The 23,243-nt window shown below is 42.2% G+C and overlaps 1 protein-coding gene across 2 annotated transcripts in view; it reads left to right on the top strand.

The window, feature by feature from the left end:
• The window catches only part of ZFYVE1 (zinc finger FYVE-type containing 1), a 32,546-nt gene extending 10,806 nt beyond the window's left edge, over positions 1-21,740 (top strand). For both annotated transcript variants that reach the window (XM_080397614.1, XM_080397613.1), the window contains exons 3-12: positions 9,783-10,287; positions 12,200-12,414; positions 14,469-14,575; positions 15,540-15,648; positions 16,231-16,328; positions 16,434-16,551; positions 16,919-17,089; positions 17,840-18,020; positions 18,530-18,643; positions 19,717-21,740. In XM_080397614.1, coding sequence (XP_080253740.1) covers positions 9,783-10,287; positions 12,200-12,414; positions 14,469-14,575; positions 15,540-15,648; positions 16,231-16,328; positions 16,434-16,551; positions 16,919-17,089; positions 17,840-18,020; positions 18,530-18,643; positions 19,717-19,949 — 1,851 coding nt within the window. In that variant the 3' untranslated portion in view covers positions 19,950-21,740. The remainder of the gene's footprint in view (positions 1-9,782; positions 10,288-12,199; positions 12,415-14,468; positions 14,576-15,539; positions 15,649-16,230; positions 16,329-16,433; positions 16,552-16,918; positions 17,090-17,839; positions 18,021-18,529; positions 18,644-19,716) is intronic.
• The last annotated feature ends 1,503 nt before the right edge of the window (positions 21,741-23,243 follow it).

The following is a 23,243-nucleotide window of genomic DNA, read 5'->3' as shown; positions in this document are numbered from 1 at the left end:
CACTTCCCTTAAGAACTTAGAAAATTAATTGATCTGTTTTAAAACTCCCTGTATTCATGGATCTATTACGAAAACCACAGAAATGTACAACAATAAAAACACAACTTGGCTTAGGATAGTTGTTTCAAGTCTTGCTACTGTTTCACTGTCTCTTGAACTTTTCTACTGGTCTGTATCTGTCTTTTGTACTTACATTTACGCAGTTTCTGGAACAGTATCCCATTTTTGTCTTTTTACAACACCTTTGCAATAGAGCTTTTTAGCATAAAGCAGGGAGTTATCTATTAGTTGTACAGCGAACTCTATTTACGACTACTTCTGAGGTAGGGGAGAAGAAATGCTTAGCAATACATAACAACAATTTGGAGAACAAATGTTGAGACTTCTTACCACAGGATCAGAACTTGGTTGTAGTGTCACTAGTGGCTTCTATGATAACACTTTGTCCAAAGCCATAATTAAGGACTCTGCACATACACCTTATAGAAGAAGAAAAAGTCTTTCATTGACCCCAGAAGCTAGGGGATGTGCTTGATTGTTACTAGCATGCCTTAAAGAGTTCACTGCTCTTTGACCTGAAATTAGCTCTGTCACAAGAATTTACCCAGTCTCTGGGTTTCAAAGAAAAATAAAAGGTACTGACTTTGTAGCTTTCTTACTAAGGAGACAGGAAGAAAAAAAAACTTCTTCCTTTAGCTAGTCACAAAAAATATCCCCAGCAGTATAATTTTGTGGGGGAGGAAAGAGCATACATTCATTTCTGGGTCTCCCCTGAGATACTGACTGTGAGCTCCCTTTCTTCAGTTAGCAGTTTATAAGCAGCAGTTAGAAGTTTATAAACTTTTTTTGTTTTGCCAATAGAGATCAGTTTCCTAAATACAGCACCATTCTTTGAATTCTTTTTATTCCTGCTAACAGGGTTAGACACCTAAAGGATTAAGTTCTTCCCCTCAGCAATACTGAGCAGGATCTATATAATTCTTTGCAGTCTGTTCAGATGATGCCGTGTGACCTGTAGCTCTTATTTAAATACAGACCATTTTAGACAATCATTAAATAACCAGCCTCTAACAGTCTGTGTGTCCTCCTCTGTCCCACCTTGTGAAAAGTGACACGTACAGACTGATAACTCCTTAGGGATGTAGCTGCTTTGCTCTTCTCACTCTCACTGTAAGCCTGATGAAAATACTTGATTTTTTCCTTATTATTTATGGATTTAAGCCTGGCAAAAAGTGTAGGCATGAGAGAATGGAGAGTTACTAGGCATGCTTCTCCTACTCGTGTTCTTTGTCAGTCAATGCAAGCTAATGTATGTCTTCTAAGAGAGGATCACAATCGCCAAGTCTTATGGCTTGCCTCCTAGTAGAAAAGCTTTTGTCTAGCAAATAGTACTAGTCCTTATGACACTCTTGCTTGATCTGCTGTTGGGGGATTTTTTTGTGTGTGTGTGCTTTAGGGTAGCACAGTCAGCTATAAGTTTCTGAGAATTTTAGTCCATATCCTGTAAAGTGAAGAGTCACAGCTGGTATATGTGCTATGGATGTAAAGGAGGAAGAAGAAATCCAAGCTTTTTAGGTCAGTGTGATCTGTCTGATCAGGATATGTAATTTCTGTCCTTCATTGTTGCTGTACTACTAACGAGTTCTCTTTGTGCTTCAGAGAGGTTTTCTTGCCAAAGTATTTTTGGGAGTTTGCTGTCCTACAGTCTAGGAATTTTCCCCTTATTACTTTGGTGTTTTTCATTATTCCTCCCATCGCAGTCTGTTATCAGTTTTGCAGTTCTCTCTCCTGCACTGAAGTGCACACTGTTTTTCAGTCCGTGGAATAAAGTAGTAGAAAAACTGCTTAGCAATTGCTGGTTAGTAGTGTTCTTTCTTCCACTGGACATATACCAGTATTTTGAAGAGTATTTTTAGAAGATGGGAGAGGAGCCATCCATTCAACAAAGGCACAGCACCTTTAACAGTTTCAGGTTGACTCCTAGCTAATTTGAACAGAGCCACTTTTAAATATTGCTTTTCCCTGGCACTGCTTTTGTACCTTGTTCATGATATGGTTCTCTTGGGCTGTAATTCAAGTAAAATCTCTTGCTTGCTTCCATTCTCTTTTGTCTGTATGCTGAAATGAGTGCAGGTGTGGAAGCAAGGGAGAGCATGTCACAGGTGAGAGAAGCTGGTGGCAAACCACTCTGGAATTACCCACGGTTTCATTCGAGGAGTTCCTGAGTAGGGTTGTTGGGAGAAAGGGGGTGTTCTAGTGCTTCCTCTGCTGTACCTCCCTTTGCTTGTATCCAGTGAATCCTTTTGGGCTTCTGGGTGCTGCCAGCAGGAGTAGGCTGTGAGTGCTTTGTGTGGGGTGCATCTGGCAGCTTGCTCTCCTGCAGCCCTCTGCCCTGTCCATCTTCTCCACTTTGTCCCTTCTACAGGGGTCACTGGGAGGCAGGTGTTGCTGCAGTTTACCCTTTACTTTTTTACCTGGGTTGTTAATGCCTTGCTGTATGATTGCATAAAGCCAGAAGTTTCACAGTTCTTTGGCCTACCTGTCAAAACACCCTGCAATTGGGAAAATAACCAAAGTAACTGTTTTCTAGTAAGAGTGGAACAGTGATACAAGTAAGTTTTTTAAATGCCCCTCTTAACAAAGACAGTGTTACGGAGTAGTGTCCACGCAGGTGATCTGTTTACCCCAAGTGTTGAGGAAGACCAATAGGTACAGCAGGAACTTGCTCGCTGACTTGCTGTCTTCTGGGCAAGTCTCTTCACTTGAATGTGACCTCTGCTGCTACAGCTGTGATGTTGGGGTGGTAATTGGTAGCTGTGTGGCCAAATTAACATCTGTGGGGAACTTGAAAAGTACTTAGGATACAGAATAATTATTTCTGCTTTATTGCTTACTGTTCTTTTTTAAGAGTTAGATGACACTCTTAAATTAGCATTACTTCTGCAGCAGTTGCATTTACCTTGAAGTCTTTATTAGTTTTGAGTTGTTGCAAAACTAGTTTTTCTGCTAGCAAACAGGTTAGTGAGCTGTCTAGTCTTCTGCTTTCAGCAGTTTCATGTAACTCGGCTCCATCTACAAGGGTGACTGACCTGGTAATAGCAATATTTTAGGCAATATTGCTTCTTGCGTTAGGGAGGAGTCCAATCAAATTGGATTACCTTCCATCCCCTTAAGTTTTTTTTCTACCACTGTCTTAAAACCTTTGAAATAGGCTCTCTCTCTTTGGGTAGGGTTGTTAAGCAGGATTTAACTCTTACCTCTTTGCCTCTTTCAGGAAAGAGTCCTGTAATAGATTGACATGGGCCTCAGACATGGCCAGCCTCCGCCCTTTGTTGCAGGCACCTGTAGGTCCTGTTAAGACTCAATCTTGTTAAGTGCTGTCAAACCCATAAAAATATTGTCCTTTAATTCCTTTGCTAGAGCTGTGGGGAGGAACAGGTTAACTTTGGTCTGAAAAAGTTTTTCAGTTCAGGGATATTGTTTTCATGGATGAGAAATCTTAACAGAACCTGTAGGTGGTACTGCAGTTAAGGCAAATAGCAGGTACAAAAAACTTGAGGTTAGAAAACACCCCTAATCCAAATGAAACTATTTGTTTGAGCCAGACCTGCACCCAGCATGGGGAATAAGGTCAAAACTAGCTAAAGCTGAGGAGTGTTGGAATCTAACCTTAAATCTTCAGGGTGTGCCTGTCTCCTCCTTTATTTTGCTGTCCCTGCATCCAGTGTCAGCTCACTCAATTTGGGCTTGAGCCTCTCTAGGATTCCGATCCTGAAAATGCTGATGTCTGCTGCCAGCTTGGCTGGAGTCTAAGCTATTACTGAGCATAATAATGATAAATATATTTAAGTGTTTGCTGGGTCAATGATTAATAACTTACTCCTGAACAACAGATTGTAACTGCTGGTATGACATATGCAATTTTGTAAACTAACCCATTGAGGCAGCCCTTTTGGGAAAGCTTTCCTAAGCTACCGTAAAATGTTTACATAAATAAATGTTTATGTAACATAAAATGTTACATAAAAAGTAACTCTTTGAGCAGTAGAATTAATAAAGTAATTTCTGAGATGTCTGCTTCCCATTATCCAGTGCTTATCTACATCTTCTCTCTTTTGGGGAAGAAGCAGCGTGTGTGCTGTCACGTGCCGGCCAGCATGCTTACTGGCTAGCAAGTATGGGCATGACTGCTCAGCTTACTACTGTATCTTGGCTGTGTGGAGTGGACAAGAGACAAACTTTTTCCTCAGAAAAGTTATTAGCATCTTTCTTTTCTTTGCTGTTTATTTTCATCAGGCTTTTAGGAAATTTAAGTTTCAGAGGCACTTATTTTTCTATCAAATATGGCTATGTAATTGGATTATGGATTTTAAGTTGTATGTGGAACACTCAAGTAATGGCGTAAATAATGTTTTCTGTGGGAAGTCATGCAGAAGAAAAGGTATAGGAGACAAACTAGGGTAGGAAACTAGAGCTGCTTGGACTTAAGTCAGCCTTGATTCTTCTTGAGCACCTGGTTATGATCAATATCTCTCTTGTTTGGAGGCCTTTGAAAGCTAGGAGGGAGAAATGACCTCTTGAGGTCTCTTTCAGCCTGAATTAGTCTATGATCTTAGTGGAAACAACATTTGAATTATGATAGACTAGAGCCCGTCTCACGGCTCTACTGATGTCATGGGTTTCATAGCAGAGAGTTTCTTTTCCTCACAGGGAACTACCCAATCCTTTTTCTCACTTGGGTAGCAAGAAACTTTTGGGAATATCAACAAAGGTTTCTCCTGGGGCAAAAGCAGGGACTTTCCAGCTGCTTGTATAATAGCTGTTGCACTTGAGTTGCTGGGGTAAGCCAGCTGCACTTCTTTGCATTCATGCACTACCTTTCCAGGAGTCATTGTGAGGGAGCTCTGCAAAGATGTGAATTTTGGTGGCAGCACTGTACTGTGGTGCAGGTTATTTTTCTCAGGTTAGTCTTACAGGCTGTAGTTGAAGAAATCTGCTTTAAAGGTTTCTCTCTTGTTTTCAATGTGCACTGAAATTCTGATGCAATGACCTAATGGTAGAACCTAGGGCTTTAGGCATGCACCCATAAGAGTTCTGTGTGCACCTACCTCTGGATAGGAACTCAGGTTTTTTAGAGTAAAACACAACGGCCAAAATCTAGAAGCTGTGTCGTAAAGTAGTCTGTGTTGAGGTGGGCAGATCTGACAGATCTGTTCTGTTTCCAGGTTTAATGATTGACATGATACTCTGTCCTTAAGATCAATTACCTAAAACTGTCTCCTTAAAAGGTTGCAGATCTTGTTTTAGCTTGCTTTGCCATTTCGCATACTGTTTTCAGGTGTTAGTTTGAATTCTTGGAAACGTTATTTTTTTAAAATGTTTTCTGAACTGTGAGCAGAATTGCTTGTATAGCCAGTGTTAAATTATACTTTAAGGGAAATAGTTGTTGTTTGGGTTTTTTTTTTCCACTTGGTTGTTTTGACCGCTTCTGCTTGAAGACTGATTTGTTTCAGATGGTTGCAATTTTATGCTGGTATATATTTGGATGTGCTTCTACAAATCTTGTAGCTTATTCTTCCATTCATTGAAAAGTGTGTTAAATTTATATCCTCCTAATTGTTTAGTGATTGTGTATTGGAAGATATTGTCGTGTGCTGGTTGTTAGATAAGTCTAATGACACAAATTTAATGATTTATATGATGGTATCTTTCTTGATTGCAGAAAATTATTTTAGTTATTGAAAATATTCCGTTAAAATCAGGTCAAGCAAAGAGTAAGATTTCAAAATGCAACAACAAAAGCAAGTACCAATGTAAGTCAAAATGACAGTGTAAGACTAGCAAATGAAGGCGCTGTGGTATAAATACTATGCTAAGCACTCTTGATTTTTGTTCTGAGCTATTGTGTCATCGTGGCACAGCTCGGGCTTTGTGCACTGCTTCCATGAATATTAGCAAGACTTAAAGGCTTCATAAAGAGTTTTAAAAGGAGAAAATTCTGGTAAAAATGTTGGATTCTCTTAATATGTTTGTTTTTCCTGGAGGCAGATTTAAAGTTGTATGAGTACAGGTCATTGGAAACTGTTCTATTTTATGGGGCTTGTTCTTAAGCTTTTAACATGTTGTTGTTCCAGTAACATTGTTTCCAAGAAATTCATAGGCAGGAATGTGATTTTAGCAGAACCTGTTTCTTGTCTCTTCCTACACAGTTCGACTTTTGTTATGGCTTGGATCTAGGAAACTTGTTACGGTAGGTATAAAAGATTTCCAAGTATGGATGGCAAGGAGTCTTCAGATCTAAATGTGTTCCATGGCACTGCGGTATGAGTTTTTATGTCTTTTTTTAAAAAAGGACTTTAGCCGTACAGTCTTCTGGTTTTCCTGCTGAAGACCTTCACCTGCAGTTCGGCTTAACTTGGATGGAATGACTGCATGGGGGGCTGGATGACAGTTGCTAACAGAAACGTAGTTAACACTGTAAAAGAAGGCTAATTGGGATTCTGACCCATGATGGAGCAAAAACTGTGCTTTCTAGAAGACAGTATTCTTTTAAGAGCTGTAACAAAAGTGTAAATGAGTCTCTGATGCTGGAAATGGCAAAATAGAGAAGGGGCTGGAGAGATGCCTCTTGTCCTTAGGTTAGACATACAAAGTTTGCATTCTTGATTGACACAGCTGTGCAATTTAAGCAAGGTTTCATGTTTACTCTCTACTGTTCATGTCAGATGTGGAACTCTGGAAACGTGGGAATGGACACAGCTATGGAAACATGAGTCCTTTGCACATGCAGCAGAAGGTGGTACCATGCAAATTTATTTAGAGATGAGAAGCAAAACTGAGAAGTGGGACTTGAGCCCCAGGAGTATTAGTACTTTGACACTTATTACACCCACTCTGACTTTGAATGTCTTTAAAGAACTTCCTCAAGGGAGGAAAATTCGACTACTGATACAGGGATTGTTGTGGATGTTTTTTTGAGAGTATCATCCCTGTGCTCAACAGTGGTTAAAGAAGACAAGCACACAAAAGAAAGGAACATTCAATGACATATGAGCATATTCAACAAAAAGAAGGGATTTTTTTTTTTGGTTGTATTGGTTTGGGTTTTGGTTTTGTTTCTTCCACCCCCTACCCCCCCATGGAATTTATTGTAACAAGATGTTGTAGGATCCAAAACTATGACTAGGTTCACAAAGGGGTTAGACAACCTCCTAGAGGATATGTCTACTACTTCTCTACCGAACATGAGTCTTTAGATGCAACCACTGCTTGGGAAGTCCTTTGACATCTGACTACTGAGAGCTGGTAAAGCATGCCAGGAAACATTTAGTTGTTTCATGTCTTCTCACCCATTGCTGAGACCTGTGAGACTCAACATTGGACTAGCTAGACTTTGGCGCATTCTCGTGCTCCTGGGTGACTTGCTTGTCCAAATCACTCCTGAGTTCTGTCCTTCAAGGAGGCCTGAAAGAGCCTAGAGCCTTCAAAGGGGGTAACAGCTCAGTGCTTTGGGTGCCTGATTTGATATTCAGTCTAACTTTTCTGCTGGAGTGACCTGGATTATTGATGTGGAACCAAATTTTCTTCTGCCTGGCTCAGCAATCCAGCTCTTCTTCCCGCAATAAGTTGCCCCATTGTTAACGTACATTGAGTGTGAAAGAAGGCTGCTGGTGTGGACATCTGCATTAGCTCAGCTTGGGACAATTTCAGCTGCAGTAGAGTTTGTGTGAGTTGACTGCTGTGGTCCTTGTCCTTTGTGCCTTCTGACGTTACTAACTCAGCCCCTTCCACAAACTCTCCCAAACTGATACCAGAATAACAACCAGTGCTGTCTAAGACCATAGTTATTAGTTGTCCTGCCAATCCTTAAGCAGCTGTTTGAAGACTGCTATTTCTTTGAGACATCCAGGGAGTACATAACCACTGACTCCAGCAAAAAGAGGGTCTGCCACCCTTATGGTAATAAGTTTGGGAGGTGGGGGTTAAATTAAACAAGATTTTCGTATTTCTTTTTGCTTACATACAGATAACATTATTATCAAATCTGTGAATGTTTATAGGAGCTATCCCATGAGCCAAGAACTTCCTTTTATCCACAGAGACATCTCCAGAGACATTAAGAGAAACTGCATCTGTTGTCTAAAATTATTTTCCTGATGACAAGCTAATAATCACAGCTACCAAAAAAGCAGACCCTTTCTCCTGCACCTGTAACTGGAGTGTATCTTGATGGTCTCCCACAGACACCAGAAAAGTTTCTGTTAGAGCATTTTGATTTGTTTCCTGTTTTCTTCCATACTGTCAGGCTGCCCTGAATGTTTTGAGTCCGGGAGAAGCTACTGCAGCCTTACAGTCCACAGTTTCTCTTCTGAATGCTGTTCCCAACCACAGTCTGGCACACTGGTTATTTTTTATTTTTTGGCATGCTGGCAGTTTTTTATTTTCCTTCAAAGTCTAGATGCTGCTGATAGATTTGACCAGAGAAAATGGGGCTGACTGAGTCTTAAACTAATTTGCTGATCTAAGAATAAACTTGTTGAAAGAAACCATTTGTTACCTCATGGCTTCTGTGGATTGCATATCGTAAGACCTTCCAAATGTACTTGGGGGAGGGGGGCCAGGAATAGCCAAGGAGCTTCCAGAAGTTGAGAGGCCAGTGAGAAGGGATGGAAGCCCTGATCCTTTCAGCGGATGGGAATTCCTGGAGGGAATTGTGATGGAGGAGGTGAATTTAACCCTTCTCAAAAAGTGCCTCTGTCATATTCTTCCCTGTCACGTAACACATGGATAAAACCTGTTGGAAGAAGAAAAAGCAAGTGATAAACAACCATAGCCGAAAGCATGAAGCTTTTGAAAGCCAAGGCTGTGTTCTGCAACAAACCCAAGGCAGGCTCTTGTACAGAGCCCCTAACCTGCTGCATTGCTTGTTTATGTGTTCCCTGTTGCTCTAGTACCTGAACAGAAAATGCCCTATTCTCTAACCTAAATAGCATGATTTGTGTCACTTAATCCATGTGAAGCCAAAGAGAAGTTACCTGCTGAAGGCTGTCTATACTTTCTTGGGTTTGTGTTTGTGTGTGGTGGTGTTTGTTTGTTTTTTAATGAAAGCACAATGCATAAAATTATGAAACAGATCATTGAGGTAGTTGTGGGACTTCTGTAAAAGCCAGTTTGACCTGCTTCAACCAGCTGACTCCAGTGCACAACTTTGCTTTCTTTTTCTCTGCCCCTCCTTTTAGCGGAAGGATCTATCAGCTGGAGAGCCCTGGCTGTGCACAGATGCAGCACAGCTGCATGGAGGAGTGTGTTCTCCCTAGACAGGTGCTCAGCCTCTGTGGATGAGGCAAGTTAAGGTGACAAAAGCACTCCCCTGTTTTGTGCCTGAATTTGGATGCTTGCCAGGAGACTAGTGCTACTGAGAGCATTTGCCGTGCTCCAAGCAGCTGTTCTGGCAGACGGGGAAGTAGGGTTGTGCTCCCTGCCCTGAAAGGACTGCCTTAGGGAATGAGGTGAGGTACAAGAGGTTTCACTAGACAGATAATCACCGTGAGGCATCAGTTTCAAAACAGCTACATGATGGAGCAGCCTGAATCCCACTGATGTGTGTGTGTTACAGAACTGCTTTCTAATATTTTTCTTTGGATTTCTTGGTGCTTCAGAAACTTATGATAGAATCTGAATAGGAAGTAAACATTCTCATTAATCTTATGAATCCTGAAACCAGCTGTGTTTCCAGTGTTGTCTATTCCAATTGCATAGTTATAATTTTTTTTTTTTTGAAGGTAAGGAATGAAGAAGACTTTATTAAGAAACTGGACTGCAGTCCTGACCAGCATCTAAAGGTAGTGTCCATCTTTGGGAACACGGGGGATGGCAAGTCTCACACCCTTAACCACACTTTCTTCTATGGCCGGGAAGTCTTCAAGACGTCTCCAGCCCAAGAGTCTTGCACAGTTGGAGTCTGGGCAGCCTATGACCCTGTCCGCAAAGTGGTGGTAATTGATACAGAGGGCCTCCTGGGGGCTACTGTGAACCTGAGCCAGAGAACACGGCTGCTGCTGAAGGTCCTGGCCATCTCTGACCTTGTCATCTACCGTACTCGTGCTGACAGGCTCCACAATGATCTCTTCAAATTCCTTGGTGATGCCTCGGAGGCTTATTTAAAACATTTCACTAAGGAGCTAAAAGCTACCACAGCCCGCTGTGGCCTAGATGTTCCTCTGTCAACTTTGGGTCCAGGTGTCATCATCTTTCATGAGACTGTGTACACCAAGCTGCTGGGCTCTGGTGAGTAGGCAGTAAGAAACTGAATTACGATGTGCTAAGCGCTGTCTATAAGTTGCCAGGTTGCATTGAATATTCGGTGTTCTTTATTACCATGTAAAAGATGCGGTTTGCATTTTAGTCTGGCTTGTTCCAGTCTGGGACCCAGGCTATGGAAACAGCAGATCATTCCCTGATAGCAATCTGACTACCCCATATCAGCTAAGAATAATCCTCTTAGCCAGCTGGACATCAGCACTGACTAGTCATGATGGGAGTTCTGCCAGCCATAGGAGGGGTCATCATACAAGATCATGAGTATGTGTGATATGGCAGACGAAGGTGAAAACTGAGACACCCTGGGGTTTTGGCAGGGATACGGCGTATCATGTTGCAAAAAACCTAACAAATCTCTGTGTAGAAACTGGGATGAGGAAGAATAATGAAACTGGTGAACTTCACTCTACTTTTTAAAATTCTTTGGACTAACGTCGTTCTGAGGCTGGTGTGAGGTTGGGGCTGAGGTTATGGTGGCACAGAGAAGATGGTTTGATGCCACCTTTATCTGTGCAAGTATCTGATACGGCCAAAGCAGCAGGCCTGGCTCAGTATTATTCCCATCCCTTTCAGTGTTCTTCACCAGTACTTCTAACTTGGCTCATGCCATACTGGATTATGCATATTTAAATTGTTTATTTTATTGGTGTGTCTGAGTGAAATGCATTGTCCTATTGAAGTCACGGCACGTTTTGGTTTTGACTGTATAGGGATCTAAATTTTTTCTCCTGGCCCCACTTTTTCCATGCTTCAAATGGCATGATGAAACCTTTCTTTATGCTGTCCCTTTCTGATACTTTGATGAGCAAGAGCCCTAATGAATTGGCCTGCACCGGCTGAGGCTCAGTCCTGCTGTCTGTGAACATGTAGGAGTCTTCGGCTGTGTAATACCACAGCAGCTTTCTGCTGGCCCACGTTCTAATTTTGGCTTTTCTAACCAGTAAGGTCTTGAGCTAGTAGAAGAACTTGACGTTCTTTCTGGCTCTTATTAAAGTGACTTCTTAATTGCTTTAAACTGACCTGCCAAGGCAGTTCCTTTTCTTACATAGCAGTTTGCTGACTAGCAATGCAAAGTTTCATATAGTTGTTGAATTGCTGTTTCAGCAGGTCAGATTTAGTGACCCATAATGATAGCTGCACCTGTGTGCAAAGTCAGTGTAGTAGAATTATATTTTTATGATAACTTCTGATCATGGTAGGGATAGGAAAGAAACCTCTTCACATATGGATTTGCAGCAAGCTGTAACCATCCGTCTCAATGGATAGTTGAGATAAGTGTGTTTATATAGCTTTAGGGCAGGGAAGAAGGGGCCTGCCTTATTCTGAAGTGTACAACTGGTACTTGGAAGCAGGCAGAAGAATGTGGTCAGCTCTGCAGTCTGACCGGATAATGGCTAGTTCTGAAGTGCTTTGCCAGGTACAAAGGGTTGATAGAGGCTTGGCCTTCCTTGCTGTAGGATTGGTGTGGAGAATAAGCAGCCCATGTAAAGTTCATGTCCTCCTCTTACCAGGGTGCTACGACTAGCTATACCAAGTTGTGGTCTGGTGTGAAGATCTAACAAGTGTGCTGATGTGGATTTTCCTTATATTATGTCATAAATTGCTGCTGCTTCTGGATATCTGTGTTTCCAAACCTACATGTTTCTGGTTTTACCTGTGGAACTTGGTTTTAGGATCTAAAGCTGTGTATCAAAAGCAGACACTGCTTTTGGAAATAGTTTGTTTCTTTTCCTTCTTGTAAAATATAATTATAACTGCATTCCAAATGTATTTGGGTGTAATTAGGAAAACACTAGCACTGTGCTGAAAGCACTGTGCAATTTAAATATTATTTTAAACAGTCAGTTGTTTATATACTTGCTGATGCTGTCATATATAGATCATCCTTCTGAGGTTCCTGAGAAGCTCATTCAGGATCGGTTTCGGAAGCTAAGCTGTTTTCCTGAGGCTTTCAGCTCAATCCACTACAAGGGAACAAGGACATACAATCCTCCAACAGATTTCTCTGGACTTAGGCGAGCTGTGGAGCAGCAGCTGGAGAACAACACCACTCGGTCACCTCGACAGCCTGGGGTTATCTACAAAGCACTAAAAGTAAGTGGAAAAGAGTTCATCACGATCTTTATTTGTATCGCTGTTGCTAGTAACTGTCAGTGGCAGCTAATAAAGGTAGAGCATGTGAACTAGTGATGTTGCCGATGTCTGGAGGTAAAGCAGATCTTCCATGAAGATGATGACTTTTGTGTAACAGCCGGATAGGCTGGGTAGTTTGGTTTTTTTTTTAACTTTAAAACTTTTAGCAAAGACCTTGAAAGGTCAAGAGAAGTTGAAGAGCAAAATCAAAAAAATTGGGCCAGGAAGAAACCGGCTGGGAAAGAAACAAATAACTGATGACAGATAGGAGGCCCAGAAGGAGTTATTGGTGAAATTCCCAAGGATGGCCTCAGCACATGGGGAGGGAATGCAGAAGGCTTGGAGGGAGTTAATGGTTGGCAAAACCTAGCATTGAGTGTAGTGTAACTCAAGGGCTATGAGGCAAAAAGGAGGAAGGAGATGTGTTGGTAGGTAGGGAACAAGGTGGGATCAAGCCAAATGAATAATCATTTCACAGGTGCAGCATCAGATCAGAAGGTTGACAAAAAGAAATCAGAGAAAGCAGCTGGTGATTTTCTTAGAAAGGTCACTCACTAGGATGTCAGAGATATTTTTGGGTCTTCAAATTTGCAGTCTGTCCTATGGGTTTCCGCACATTGCTACCACTGCCTGAAGAGCACAGCTGTCATTGGGGAGGGGTGGGCAGAGCTGGGGCATATCTACAGAAGAAGGTAGTGCTAGCAGTTTTTTCTGATGTTAGTTGCAGCTGTTGGAGCAGATAATTCCATCTGCTCTGTATTTGGGGTAGCTGAAACACAGAGGGAAGTATTGGGGTGGCATGTACACAGTTCCTTGCATTAGGGAGCAGACAGGCAGCAAGGCAAAAACAGCTGGAGTGGTTAGTTCCAGTTCGATTTCTAGGACTTTGTTGCAATAATAAAGTAATTCAGTTTCAGATATAGCTGCTAGTATACTTAAATACGTGTCCAGTAGAGTAGAGGCTGTGTTCAGATCACTACTGACTAGAAATTAACTTTTTTTGCTTCACTGCCTTGAGGACGCAAGGCTTGCTAGAGACCTATGTCCACCTCCTTTAACTTCTGAATCTGTTGGCCTGTATCAGTCAAGCTTGAAAAGAGATCCTAAAGCTAATTTCCTTTAAATTCTCTGAAATCCGATGTCTGTGTAGAGATTTTATTTGAGAGAAACTGTGGTGAGAGATACACACATGTCTGTGTTTTTGTGTGGGCAACCCTTGTTAGACAGCAGAGATGCTCCCCCCCTACTCCCTGGGAGGGGAGAGGGAGGAAAAGAAGAGCAGGCAGCCTCTATGGTAACCTCAGCTGTAGGAATAGTTACAGTTAGACCTTATATTTTCAGAGATCTCAATCCAGAAAACCCTTAACCAGTGCTAACTGTTTGTTTTTTTTTTTTTGTTTTGTTTTTTTTTACCATAACACCCAAAAGAACTGAAAAAGGTGAAGTGTGTCAGGGCTAAGGACTGGCTTAATCTGAGAACAGATGCTCCCAGGAAAGGAAACAAATCCCTTTGTCTCAGTTTCACCAGAGAAGAGCAATTATTCAAGAGACCAGAGGAAAACTCAGGGCAGCACTTTCTGAGCTGAGGGGCCAAGAATGTGTCCTCATGTACTCATTGTGAGAATTTACTCTCCGAGTTTCCTTCTGGAGGTTTCCAGAATGCAAAGCCCTCTTAGCAAGCACCCTGCTATTTTGGGCATGGGTTGTATGCATAGAGGTAGATGTGATCTTCTACCACACATTTCTACTATAAAATTCAAAGTAGGAGCAGGAAGAGAAGACAAGAATAAGGATCTTACAAGCATTCAGGTCACTTCCATATAAGTGCAATATCGTTGTCTTTCTTGTTTTCTAATTGTCGTCTTGATTTCCACATCAGTAAGAAATTATTTGTTAGCTGTGTACTCTCTGCCTCTCCCTCCAGTAGGGAACCCATGCTTTTGCTTACAAAAGCTTTCTTAAAATGTCTGCATTGCTCTCAGTCCCTTACCAGTTCATTCTTTTCTATTTGACAGGCTCTAAGTGACCGGTTCAGTGGGGAGATCCCCGATGACCAGATGGCTCACAGCTCTTTCTTTCCAGATGAATATTTCACATGCTCCTCTGTGTGCCTCAGCTGTGGGTAAGTAGATGAGAAATGCACCCTCATCCTTCTAGAAGATAGTGCTGCCCTGGTCTGCAGCCCTAGAACAGAAAGTTTCTGTGACATCTTGACCCCTGACATGACCTGTCATCAGCTAGTACTTCCAGGCAAAATTAGCTAGAAATTCAACTCTTATATGAATTGCACAGCTGTTATTGCTGCATCCCAGCTGGATGCATGGTCTTTGCCTACTCTATTTTTGTGTATGGCTATAAACCTGTTCTGCCCATATCTTCTCCCCAGTGCACACAGGGTGGGAAGAAAGGAGTGTCTAAAGAAATCCCCTGACATTTCCTATGATGACTTTTCCTGCCATTTTTATTACCTAAACAGTATAAACAATCCTAAAGCATGCATCATGGACCTGGGCTGTTTCGGTGACTAGATCTAAGTGGAGCCCCAGGTCTGATTAGAGCTTGGCTTTGTAGCTCTCCGTGAAGAGCCCAAAGATTGAGCCTTAAAGAGCAGTAGATGGCCGTCAGCGCTCTGAGTCTGTGAGGCGCTATAGCAGCATGATGTTATGGCTGATTGTGCTTCTGGAAACATTTTCTCTCAAATGTGATACGGTGCTGTGTTCCTGCACTCATTAGAGAATTTCTAGCAGCTCCTTGCAAGGGCTGCAGTGTTAGCTCTGTCCTGGTCAATTTCCAAACTTGGTTAGTCCTTCCTAAAATTCTCTGTGACATTTAAATTGGCTACAGTGATAATTTCCTGCACTAAATTGTTGTGTGGTGCTGCTTTGTACTGTGAAGTAGTGGCTATGCCTCTTTCCAAAGAGCCTGCCTTTCAATGATAAAGGGTGTAATTGCTGTATGTACGGTTGTGAAAATGGTTTGGGGTTAAAACGTCTATGCAAATGCAAGATAGTAACATGAATGAACTTTTGGTGACATCTGTCCCATATCTAACAGCATCAGTTCATGGTTTGCTTTTGCATACTCAGGTGTGGCTGCAAGAAAAGCATGAACCATGCAAAGGAAGGAGTCCCTCATGAATCAAAAAGCCGATGCAGATATTCTCACCAGTATGATAACAGAGTCTACACTTGCAAGGTGAGTAGTGACGCAAGGATAAGGTCTGAAGGATGGAGAAGGAAAGGATGGCCCAGGAAATGAGGAAACATTTCATGATGGAATGAGGAAAACAGGCATGTGCCTGTTTTCTTCAAGTTTTTCAAATGGGAGAGGTGCTTGTGGCTTTAACAAGAAAAATTGATCCCCAGTTTTGCTTGGAGAGGTCATCAGCTCTGTGTGCTGTGTGTCATTTGATAGCTAAATTGTGAACCTAGCTGCTTTCAGCCTGGCTGATGTTGACCTTCTACATACCTGATGTGGTTACTCTTCTTATTTGCTTAGGCCCATTGCTTGGTATTAGCCAATTTTTCTGAAGGGTGCATGCAGGAAACAGGAAAGTTTTCAGCTACCATAATGGTTTTTATTGTTGTAGAAATGCTTCCCTGATGTCGTTATTGATAGCGGGTTTTGTTTTGTTTTTAAATCGGTTCTGATGAGCGCTCTCCTTTGCTGTGGAGACGACTGTGTGCCAAGTTATATGCTTTATGTGGCCAAACAGCTGTGAGACCTGGAGTCTGGGATTCCGAAGAACGCAGCTTTAATTGAGCCTTTGTGTTATAGGCCTGTTATGAACGAGGGATGGAGGTCAGCGTGGTGCCAAAAACCTCTGCTTCCACTGACTCCCCTTGGCTGGGCCTTGCCAAGTATGCCTGGTCGGGGTGAGTACTGCAGCTAAGATCTTTCTGCTGTCTGTTGCCTCCACATTGCCTGGTGCACTGGACTTCCAGTATCTAACTGAGGTAACCTGTCTTCCTCTTTTGCAGGTATGTGATCGAGTGTCCCAACTGCGGGGTGGTGTACCGCAGCCGACAGTACTGGTTTGGCAACCAAGATCCTGTGAACACTGTAGTGAGGACAGAAATTGAGCATGTCTGGCCAGGGGTAAGTCTGGTTGCTGAATAGTCTTTGTGTATGTGTGCAGCCATGCACGTGTCTATGTTGATTCTTCTGGACACTGATGGAGAAAATGGATTTGCTTTCATTACAGCTGGTTCATGTCTCTGCTGTTTAAAAGAACCTTTGCAGGGGCCTTCAGTCATCTTTTGGCTGTCTTGAAATGGCTAAGTTACAGTTTGTGAACATGTGTTTACACTGTGAAAACCTACCCCTGTGTTTCAAAGTAGGACTGGTGAATTTTTTGCTCCTGCTTGCCCTCCAGTTAACAGAAGCAGTGAGTGACAGACATCTGCATCTAAAAAAAAAAAGTTTTCCTGTTTTTATTCTCAAATGAATATCCATTTAATTCCAGACTGATGGATTTCTGAAAGACAACAACAATGCAGCCCAGCGTTTGTTGGATGGGATGAATTTCATGGCACAGTCAGTATCTGAACTTAGCCTGGGACCCACAAAAGCTGTGACCTCCTGGTTGACAGACCAGATTGCCCCAGCTTACTGGAGACCCAACTCTCAGATCCTGGTAAATAGCAGCTGCTGTAGAGAAACACTTTGTGTAGCTAAAACCATCCTTACCCTTTAAGTAATACAGTATTTTGCAGATTCCAGATGCGTCTTGTTTTATTGCAGCAAGCAAGCCCTTCTACAATTTTAAGAACTGAAATGCTTTCAGCTGTTCCCATTCTTGACTAAGCCAGAGTCTCTGCCCAACCCTGCTAAAGAGACTGTTGCTCCCTACTTTTTGTGAGCTCCTCTCCCAGCAGTGTTGTGGAAAATCCTAGTGTGCATGAACTTGCTCTTCAAAGCAAGGAATCGACATCAACTCGCTACTGCAGTTGATAGTACTATTTTTATAGGTGCAGATTAAACTGATTTCATGCCAGATGCAACAAGCTGGCCCCTACAATTTAACTAGGAAAGGATTCCCTGCGTCTTGCAGGGAACAGATACTTCTTCAATGAAAACTGCCTTCTGAATTCTTACCCCCCCCAAAGATCAAATATCCACCATTCAGCCCTGCGTGATGTGTCTGTAATTAGTTGTGATCGCAAATGAAGGGATCATAGCAATCTATTGGCTTAACTGCTGTACGTCTACCTGTCTGAATTGCTTCCCTAGGGTGAAGTTATAGGACTGATAGCACCCAAGTCTTAAGTGTAACTATATTTTTCACAGTTTTAGTCTGAGTCTTGCCATCCTGGGATTCTGCTTTTTATTTTTCTATTAAGGAAGATCAAGCTAACGGTTTTTCTTTCTATGTTGCTCTGATTAGAGTTGTAATAAGTGCAACACGCCTTTTAAAGATAACGACACTAAACATCACTGCCGGGCCTGTGGAGAGGGCTTCTGTGATGGCTGTTCTTCTAAGACTCGTCCAGTGCCTGAGCGAGGCTGGGGACCAGCACCAGTGCGTGTGTGTGACAACTGCTATGAAAACAGGGGCATCCAGTTAGGTAATTTTGAGTTGATTGTGACAGAATTATCTCTGGGCAATAGTCTGAAGCCTTTGTCCCTGGCTTCTGGATCACCACCATTCCCATTGGGTGTAGACAGTGTTCAAAGTGGGCTTTGGTACAGAGTTTTTAGTAGGGAAGGTCACGAGCTCAATGCCTTTTGGCAGGAAGATGACCCTTGCAACAAGCTACCAGATATCTGACCCCCTGACAAAATTATTTTCTAATTGGATTTTTACTTTCGTTTTTTGGCATCTACTGATGGTGTGGAGCTAGCATCAGAGCAGGGATGCTGCTCTTTCAGCAGAGTGTGTATTTTGTCCATTATTGCTGAAATGAAAGCGAGAACTCTGTAATCCAAGGTTGGGGATGTGGAAGATAAAGGCAGAGGAGAGGCTGCGAGCTGCTCTTTGGGTTTGCTGCTGGTTTTTGCTGGTGTAAATTAACTGAAACTTGGCAGAAATCGTGCTGGACCTAGGTGTTGAGGCCTTTACTCTTGTGTCATGCAGATGTGGCTGAGCTGCCTTCAGATGAGGAAGGGGGGACACTTATTGCCAGGAAGGTGGGGGAAGCTGTGCAGAACACTCTTGGAGCAGTGGTGACAGCCATGGACATTCCCTTAGGTAAGCTCTGATCTCTTCTGATGGATTTTTTTGTCTAGAGGCATTTTTGTTTTCACAGAGCAAAACTTCTGATTAAACTTCAAGAGTCTTTGTGACAGGCTGACCCCTCCGCTATGTTACCACTGTTGGTTGAGAGTTCTGCAGCCCCCTGCACCTCTCTTGCTTGATGTTTCCTCTTGGTTTTCAGCACATTGTTTCTGCAGTTCACACCTCCTCTTTTCTCCCTGTTGTGCAAATCTGTGTGCACCGAGCTGTGAGTAATTTGTGCTCCCCTGATGCATCACTGCAGTGACCTGCCAACTGGAGTTCCCTAAAGACTGGCCAATTAGGAAGCATTTTATCAGGTTTGGTTTTCTTCCAGAGATGCTGAGTGCCTTTTAAATGTGTTCATGGATATTACTGGCACTCGGTACTTCTGCAAGGGAGGGCTGAGAATCTGAAGTTGTCCAGGTCGGTGATGGTAGGAAGGTAATCAGTAACGTGATTTTTAATGGTGAGCTTAGTACCGTGAACATTTGCTGCTCTTTCATGTGCTGGGTGGCAGTTCAGGTATGTCAGCAAATACTTTGTATTTGAATCTTCTGTTGATGGACCTGACTTCCTACTCATTGCAGTGATCATCGTTCCACTGCTTTGCCTGCAGCTTGTGCTGGCATCACCCTTGTCCGACTCAATGAAAGGCAGAATAAATCCCTTTTCTCAGTTCAGACAGTATATGCATGTCTGAAAGTTTGGTTTGGTGACTCTGTTTTTTTGGCCGTGGCTGAAACTGAACGTAGGGAAAGGCAACTGTCTCAACCTCTAGAAGAGTCTGCTTAAGAGAAGATGCCACCATTTAAGGAGAGACAGTCTATCCCTTTGAAGAGAAGCAGAGCATGGGAGAATGGCAGAATGGCCTAAATGGCTACCCATTGCACTGAAGTATTCTGTCAGTAGGTCTTCTTCCCCTTAATGGCAGTGATATAACTTGCGGTGTGTGAGTACTTCCACTGGAGTACATTCCTGATGTGCTCATGTTCACAGATTATATTCTTCTCCCTCTTTCTCCTCCCCCCACCTCGCTTCCTCCATAGGTCTGGTAAAAGATGCTGCCCGACCTGCATACTGGGTACCAGACCACGAAATCCTGCACTGCCACAACTGCCGGAAGGAATTCAGTATCAAACTCTCCAAACACCACTGTCGGGCCTGTGGCCAGGGGTTCTGTGACGAATGCTCACATGACCGCAGAGCGGTTCCCTCTCGTGGATGGGATCACCCAGTCCGAGTTTGCTTTAACTGCAATAAAAAGCCTGGTGACCTTTAACCCCAGGCTTTTCTCCAGATCTTTGCAATTCCTTATGTTCTCAGGGTTACAAATGAAAATATCTGGTCTCCCTTTCACCTCTTAACCTGTTGCAGCCAGAGTGCATGTTTCCAGTGTCTGGCCTCCTCTCATGTTATATCCATCTTGGAACACTGGGAATGAGCTTACGTTCAGCCTCTAGGTTTTAATTTCAAATTAAATGGGGAAGAGAGAAAGCTCCCTTGTAAATGAGCAAACCAAAATCCAGTGTATTTTATTCCAAATAAAGAAAAACAAATATATCAACTATGTATAATTTAGTATATTAAGAATATACAGTTGGCTAATGAAGCTTTGAGTATTCCTAGTTCAAATGATGGATGGTGGTGTTCCTTAGTATATTGGATCAGACTAGGGCCTTCTGATTCTTCTTTTGGAACGTCTTGCTGATCACGATGTCTTGTGAGGAAGGTTTGGACTCTGTGCTGCCAGGAAATCTCCAGTGTTGATGTATGAATTATACCTGGTAATTCAACCAGCCCTACACCTGGAGGTGCCATACTTCTAGCCGTGGAAGATTAAACCCAGATTCATCAGCAAGTTTGTATGAACTGTGATATGAGCAGCGGTCTTGCAGTGCAAGAGGTACCAAGTTGAAGCAGACCCCCTGGTAGAGACCAGTAGAGCTCTGAAAGGTAAAGCAAATCATACGGCACAAGGCAGAGCATTCTGATTTTGCCATTTCAACTTCAGTCTCATATCAAAAGGTAGGAGGGTGTTGCTCTTCCTGACAATGTTCTCATGTACTCAGGTTTTCAAGTTTCTCTGCTAGCTTGTTTCAGTTAAAAGTTTTGTCCAGGGCAGAACAAGAGGACAAGTGACGTAGGCAATTCTGAAATACGAAGTTTGGGGTGTGATGGCTTTTCTTTTCCCCCACTGTTTGAGTGATCCTGGAGCCTCTGTGTTCTCAGATGCGGCTGCATAGAAACAGCACAGATTTGACTTCCCTTTTTTTTAATAATACAAATTTACAAATCCACCGGGAAAATGGGAACCTTTCTTCTTTGCTCCTAGCAACTGGCACTCACTGGACTTCATCCTTTTATTGAAGGACTGCAATGAATTCACTATTTTATTCTCAAAAGCAGCACTTAACCTAACTAATACTGTCTTGTACTGTGGATTTGTGGTTCCAGTTATAAGAAGTAAGAGACCATTGTGGATTAAACTGCCTAAAATTCTCCCTTCTTGGCTTACATAGACAAGAATTCTTCTACCACATGAGAACTGTCTCCTCTTGGAGTGGCTGGAGTCTGATGCAATGTCCTGGAACTGTGGTATTTTTTCCCCAGCTTATTAAATGTGCTCTTGTGTAGATGAGTGCCCAACACCCTGTTTTAGGACTGTATTATTAAATTAACTGCTATAAAAGACTTTATCTTCTGAACAAGTGTACTGACTTTTTTCCTTGTAACAAGTGGTTCTCACTTTGTCTCTGAAAGAACATACAAAGTGATGGCCTTTTCACAACTACATCCAGCCTACACATGGAAGTAGACTTAGAAGATGTTCCGGGACACCTTTGGTACTGGCTGAGTTTACTGGGACTGTCTAATGTTTTTTGTAAGCAAAGTCTGCCATAAACTGACAGTTGCCCAAGGGAAGGCATGAGTTAGGTAGAAATCCTCTCTTAAAAGGCATTCTGCACATCCAGCATAATTCTGTGCTTCAAAGTATTTTTATTTTTTTAATGGGTGAGCACCGTGTTCTTGGTTTGTAGGCTGTGCCCTGTGTGCTGTTTATGCATGTAGCTTTACTACCATGTTAATGCACAAAGAGAAAGCAGCCATGACATTCCTTGTATAAAATCTTTGGTATCTGTTTCAACAACTTGTCTGACTTTTTTTTTCCACCCCCTCTCCCCTTGTCCCATCCAGAATTACTACTCAGTCAAGGAGAAAATATTGTCTAAGCATTTTTAGTATATATGCAATCTTCGTAACACAGCAACTTGTCAATATGCAGGGTCCGTTCTTGATTGGTTATCCTAGAGCTGAATGTTTTATGCCGTTTCTCAACAAAGCAAAATCTTATGTGGTGCTTACACTGCAGCAGGCTTGGTGTTACTCTTTCTGGACAGCATTGAGAGGATTATTTGGGTTCACTGTTTTCCAAAATGGGAAAAAAAAAAAAAAAAGAAGAACCTGTAAGGTTTAAGTTCACTGCTGTTTTCTGTACACAAGAGCTTTTTTTTTTTTCTGATAGTATTTGATGCTCTGAGTATGCAGAGTACAGAATATGGTTATTAAATAGATTCGCTATTTAAAGGGGGCAGATGCATGTTTTAGCAGCATCCAACACTATTTGGTATTTACACATTAGGATTCAGTAAACAAAATGGCTCTAAATTATGACTGTGGCCAGAAGACTCTACAGGAAATTTAAATGAAGGAAATAGAAATCCTGAAAAAAATCACTAAAGCAAGTAACATGGGAACATTGTGCCTGTGGTAGGACTACAGGTCAGCCTGAAGACAGGGGTTAATGCTCACAATAGAAACCTATGAGACTTTTATTCCCAGTGTTAGCAGAGATGCTTCACATGCAGAGGTATTGGTAGCATTTAACCAGAGTGAGTCTTTGCAAAACTTCTCAGCAGTTCACAGCAACCTTGCTGGAGCTCTGCAAAAGCCTAAACGGTGAGTGTTTCATAATGGCTGTTTGAGGCAGGTCTGACACTCTAGTGCAACTCCTGTGTCAAAAAGTCTTGCTTATTTACAAGGGCAGGGATAGGAGGGGACCGTTTTCCGGGAAATTGCTAGATCATAATGTGTGTTTTGCCAAAGGCAGATTAATTACTTACCATGGAACAGCAGTTGGTCAAGATGATACTGTGTCCTTTGCATCAACTGGAGTTTACTGTAATGTTAGTATTTCAGTAGTTAAAATCAGCACACTGTCTTGGTAAGATAATTAATTCAATTGGCCTGAGATGTGGCACAGCAAAAGCATGGTCTGAGTTACAGTGAAGTTGACTGTTTGATGTAGATCTCTTGCCAGCAAAATGTTAGATTGATCATTGGCAGATCAAGCAGCCTCTGCACCTCTTCTGATTAGGAAGTGCTGTGAAAAACATTAAGTAAAATAAGAATCATGTGAATTAACTGATGTGCAAAGTTGTGTGCCAGTGAAAAACTAATTCCTCATCTAAAGCACCACAAAACAAGCTTAGATTTCTAGAGGAAAAAAAGGTCTGATTGCTCTATTGTGATGGATTTATTTCCATTCTGGGTACCTATGCCAATTCAGCATAAA

Source organism: Falco punctatus (genome assembly GCF_963210335.1).
Source record: "Falco punctatus genome assembly, chromosome: 7".
In the NCBI taxonomy this organism is placed as follows: domain Eukaryota; kingdom Metazoa; phylum Chordata; class Aves; order Falconiformes; family Falconidae; genus Falco; species Falco punctatus.
This window is presented reverse-complemented; position numbering and strand designations above follow the sequence as displayed.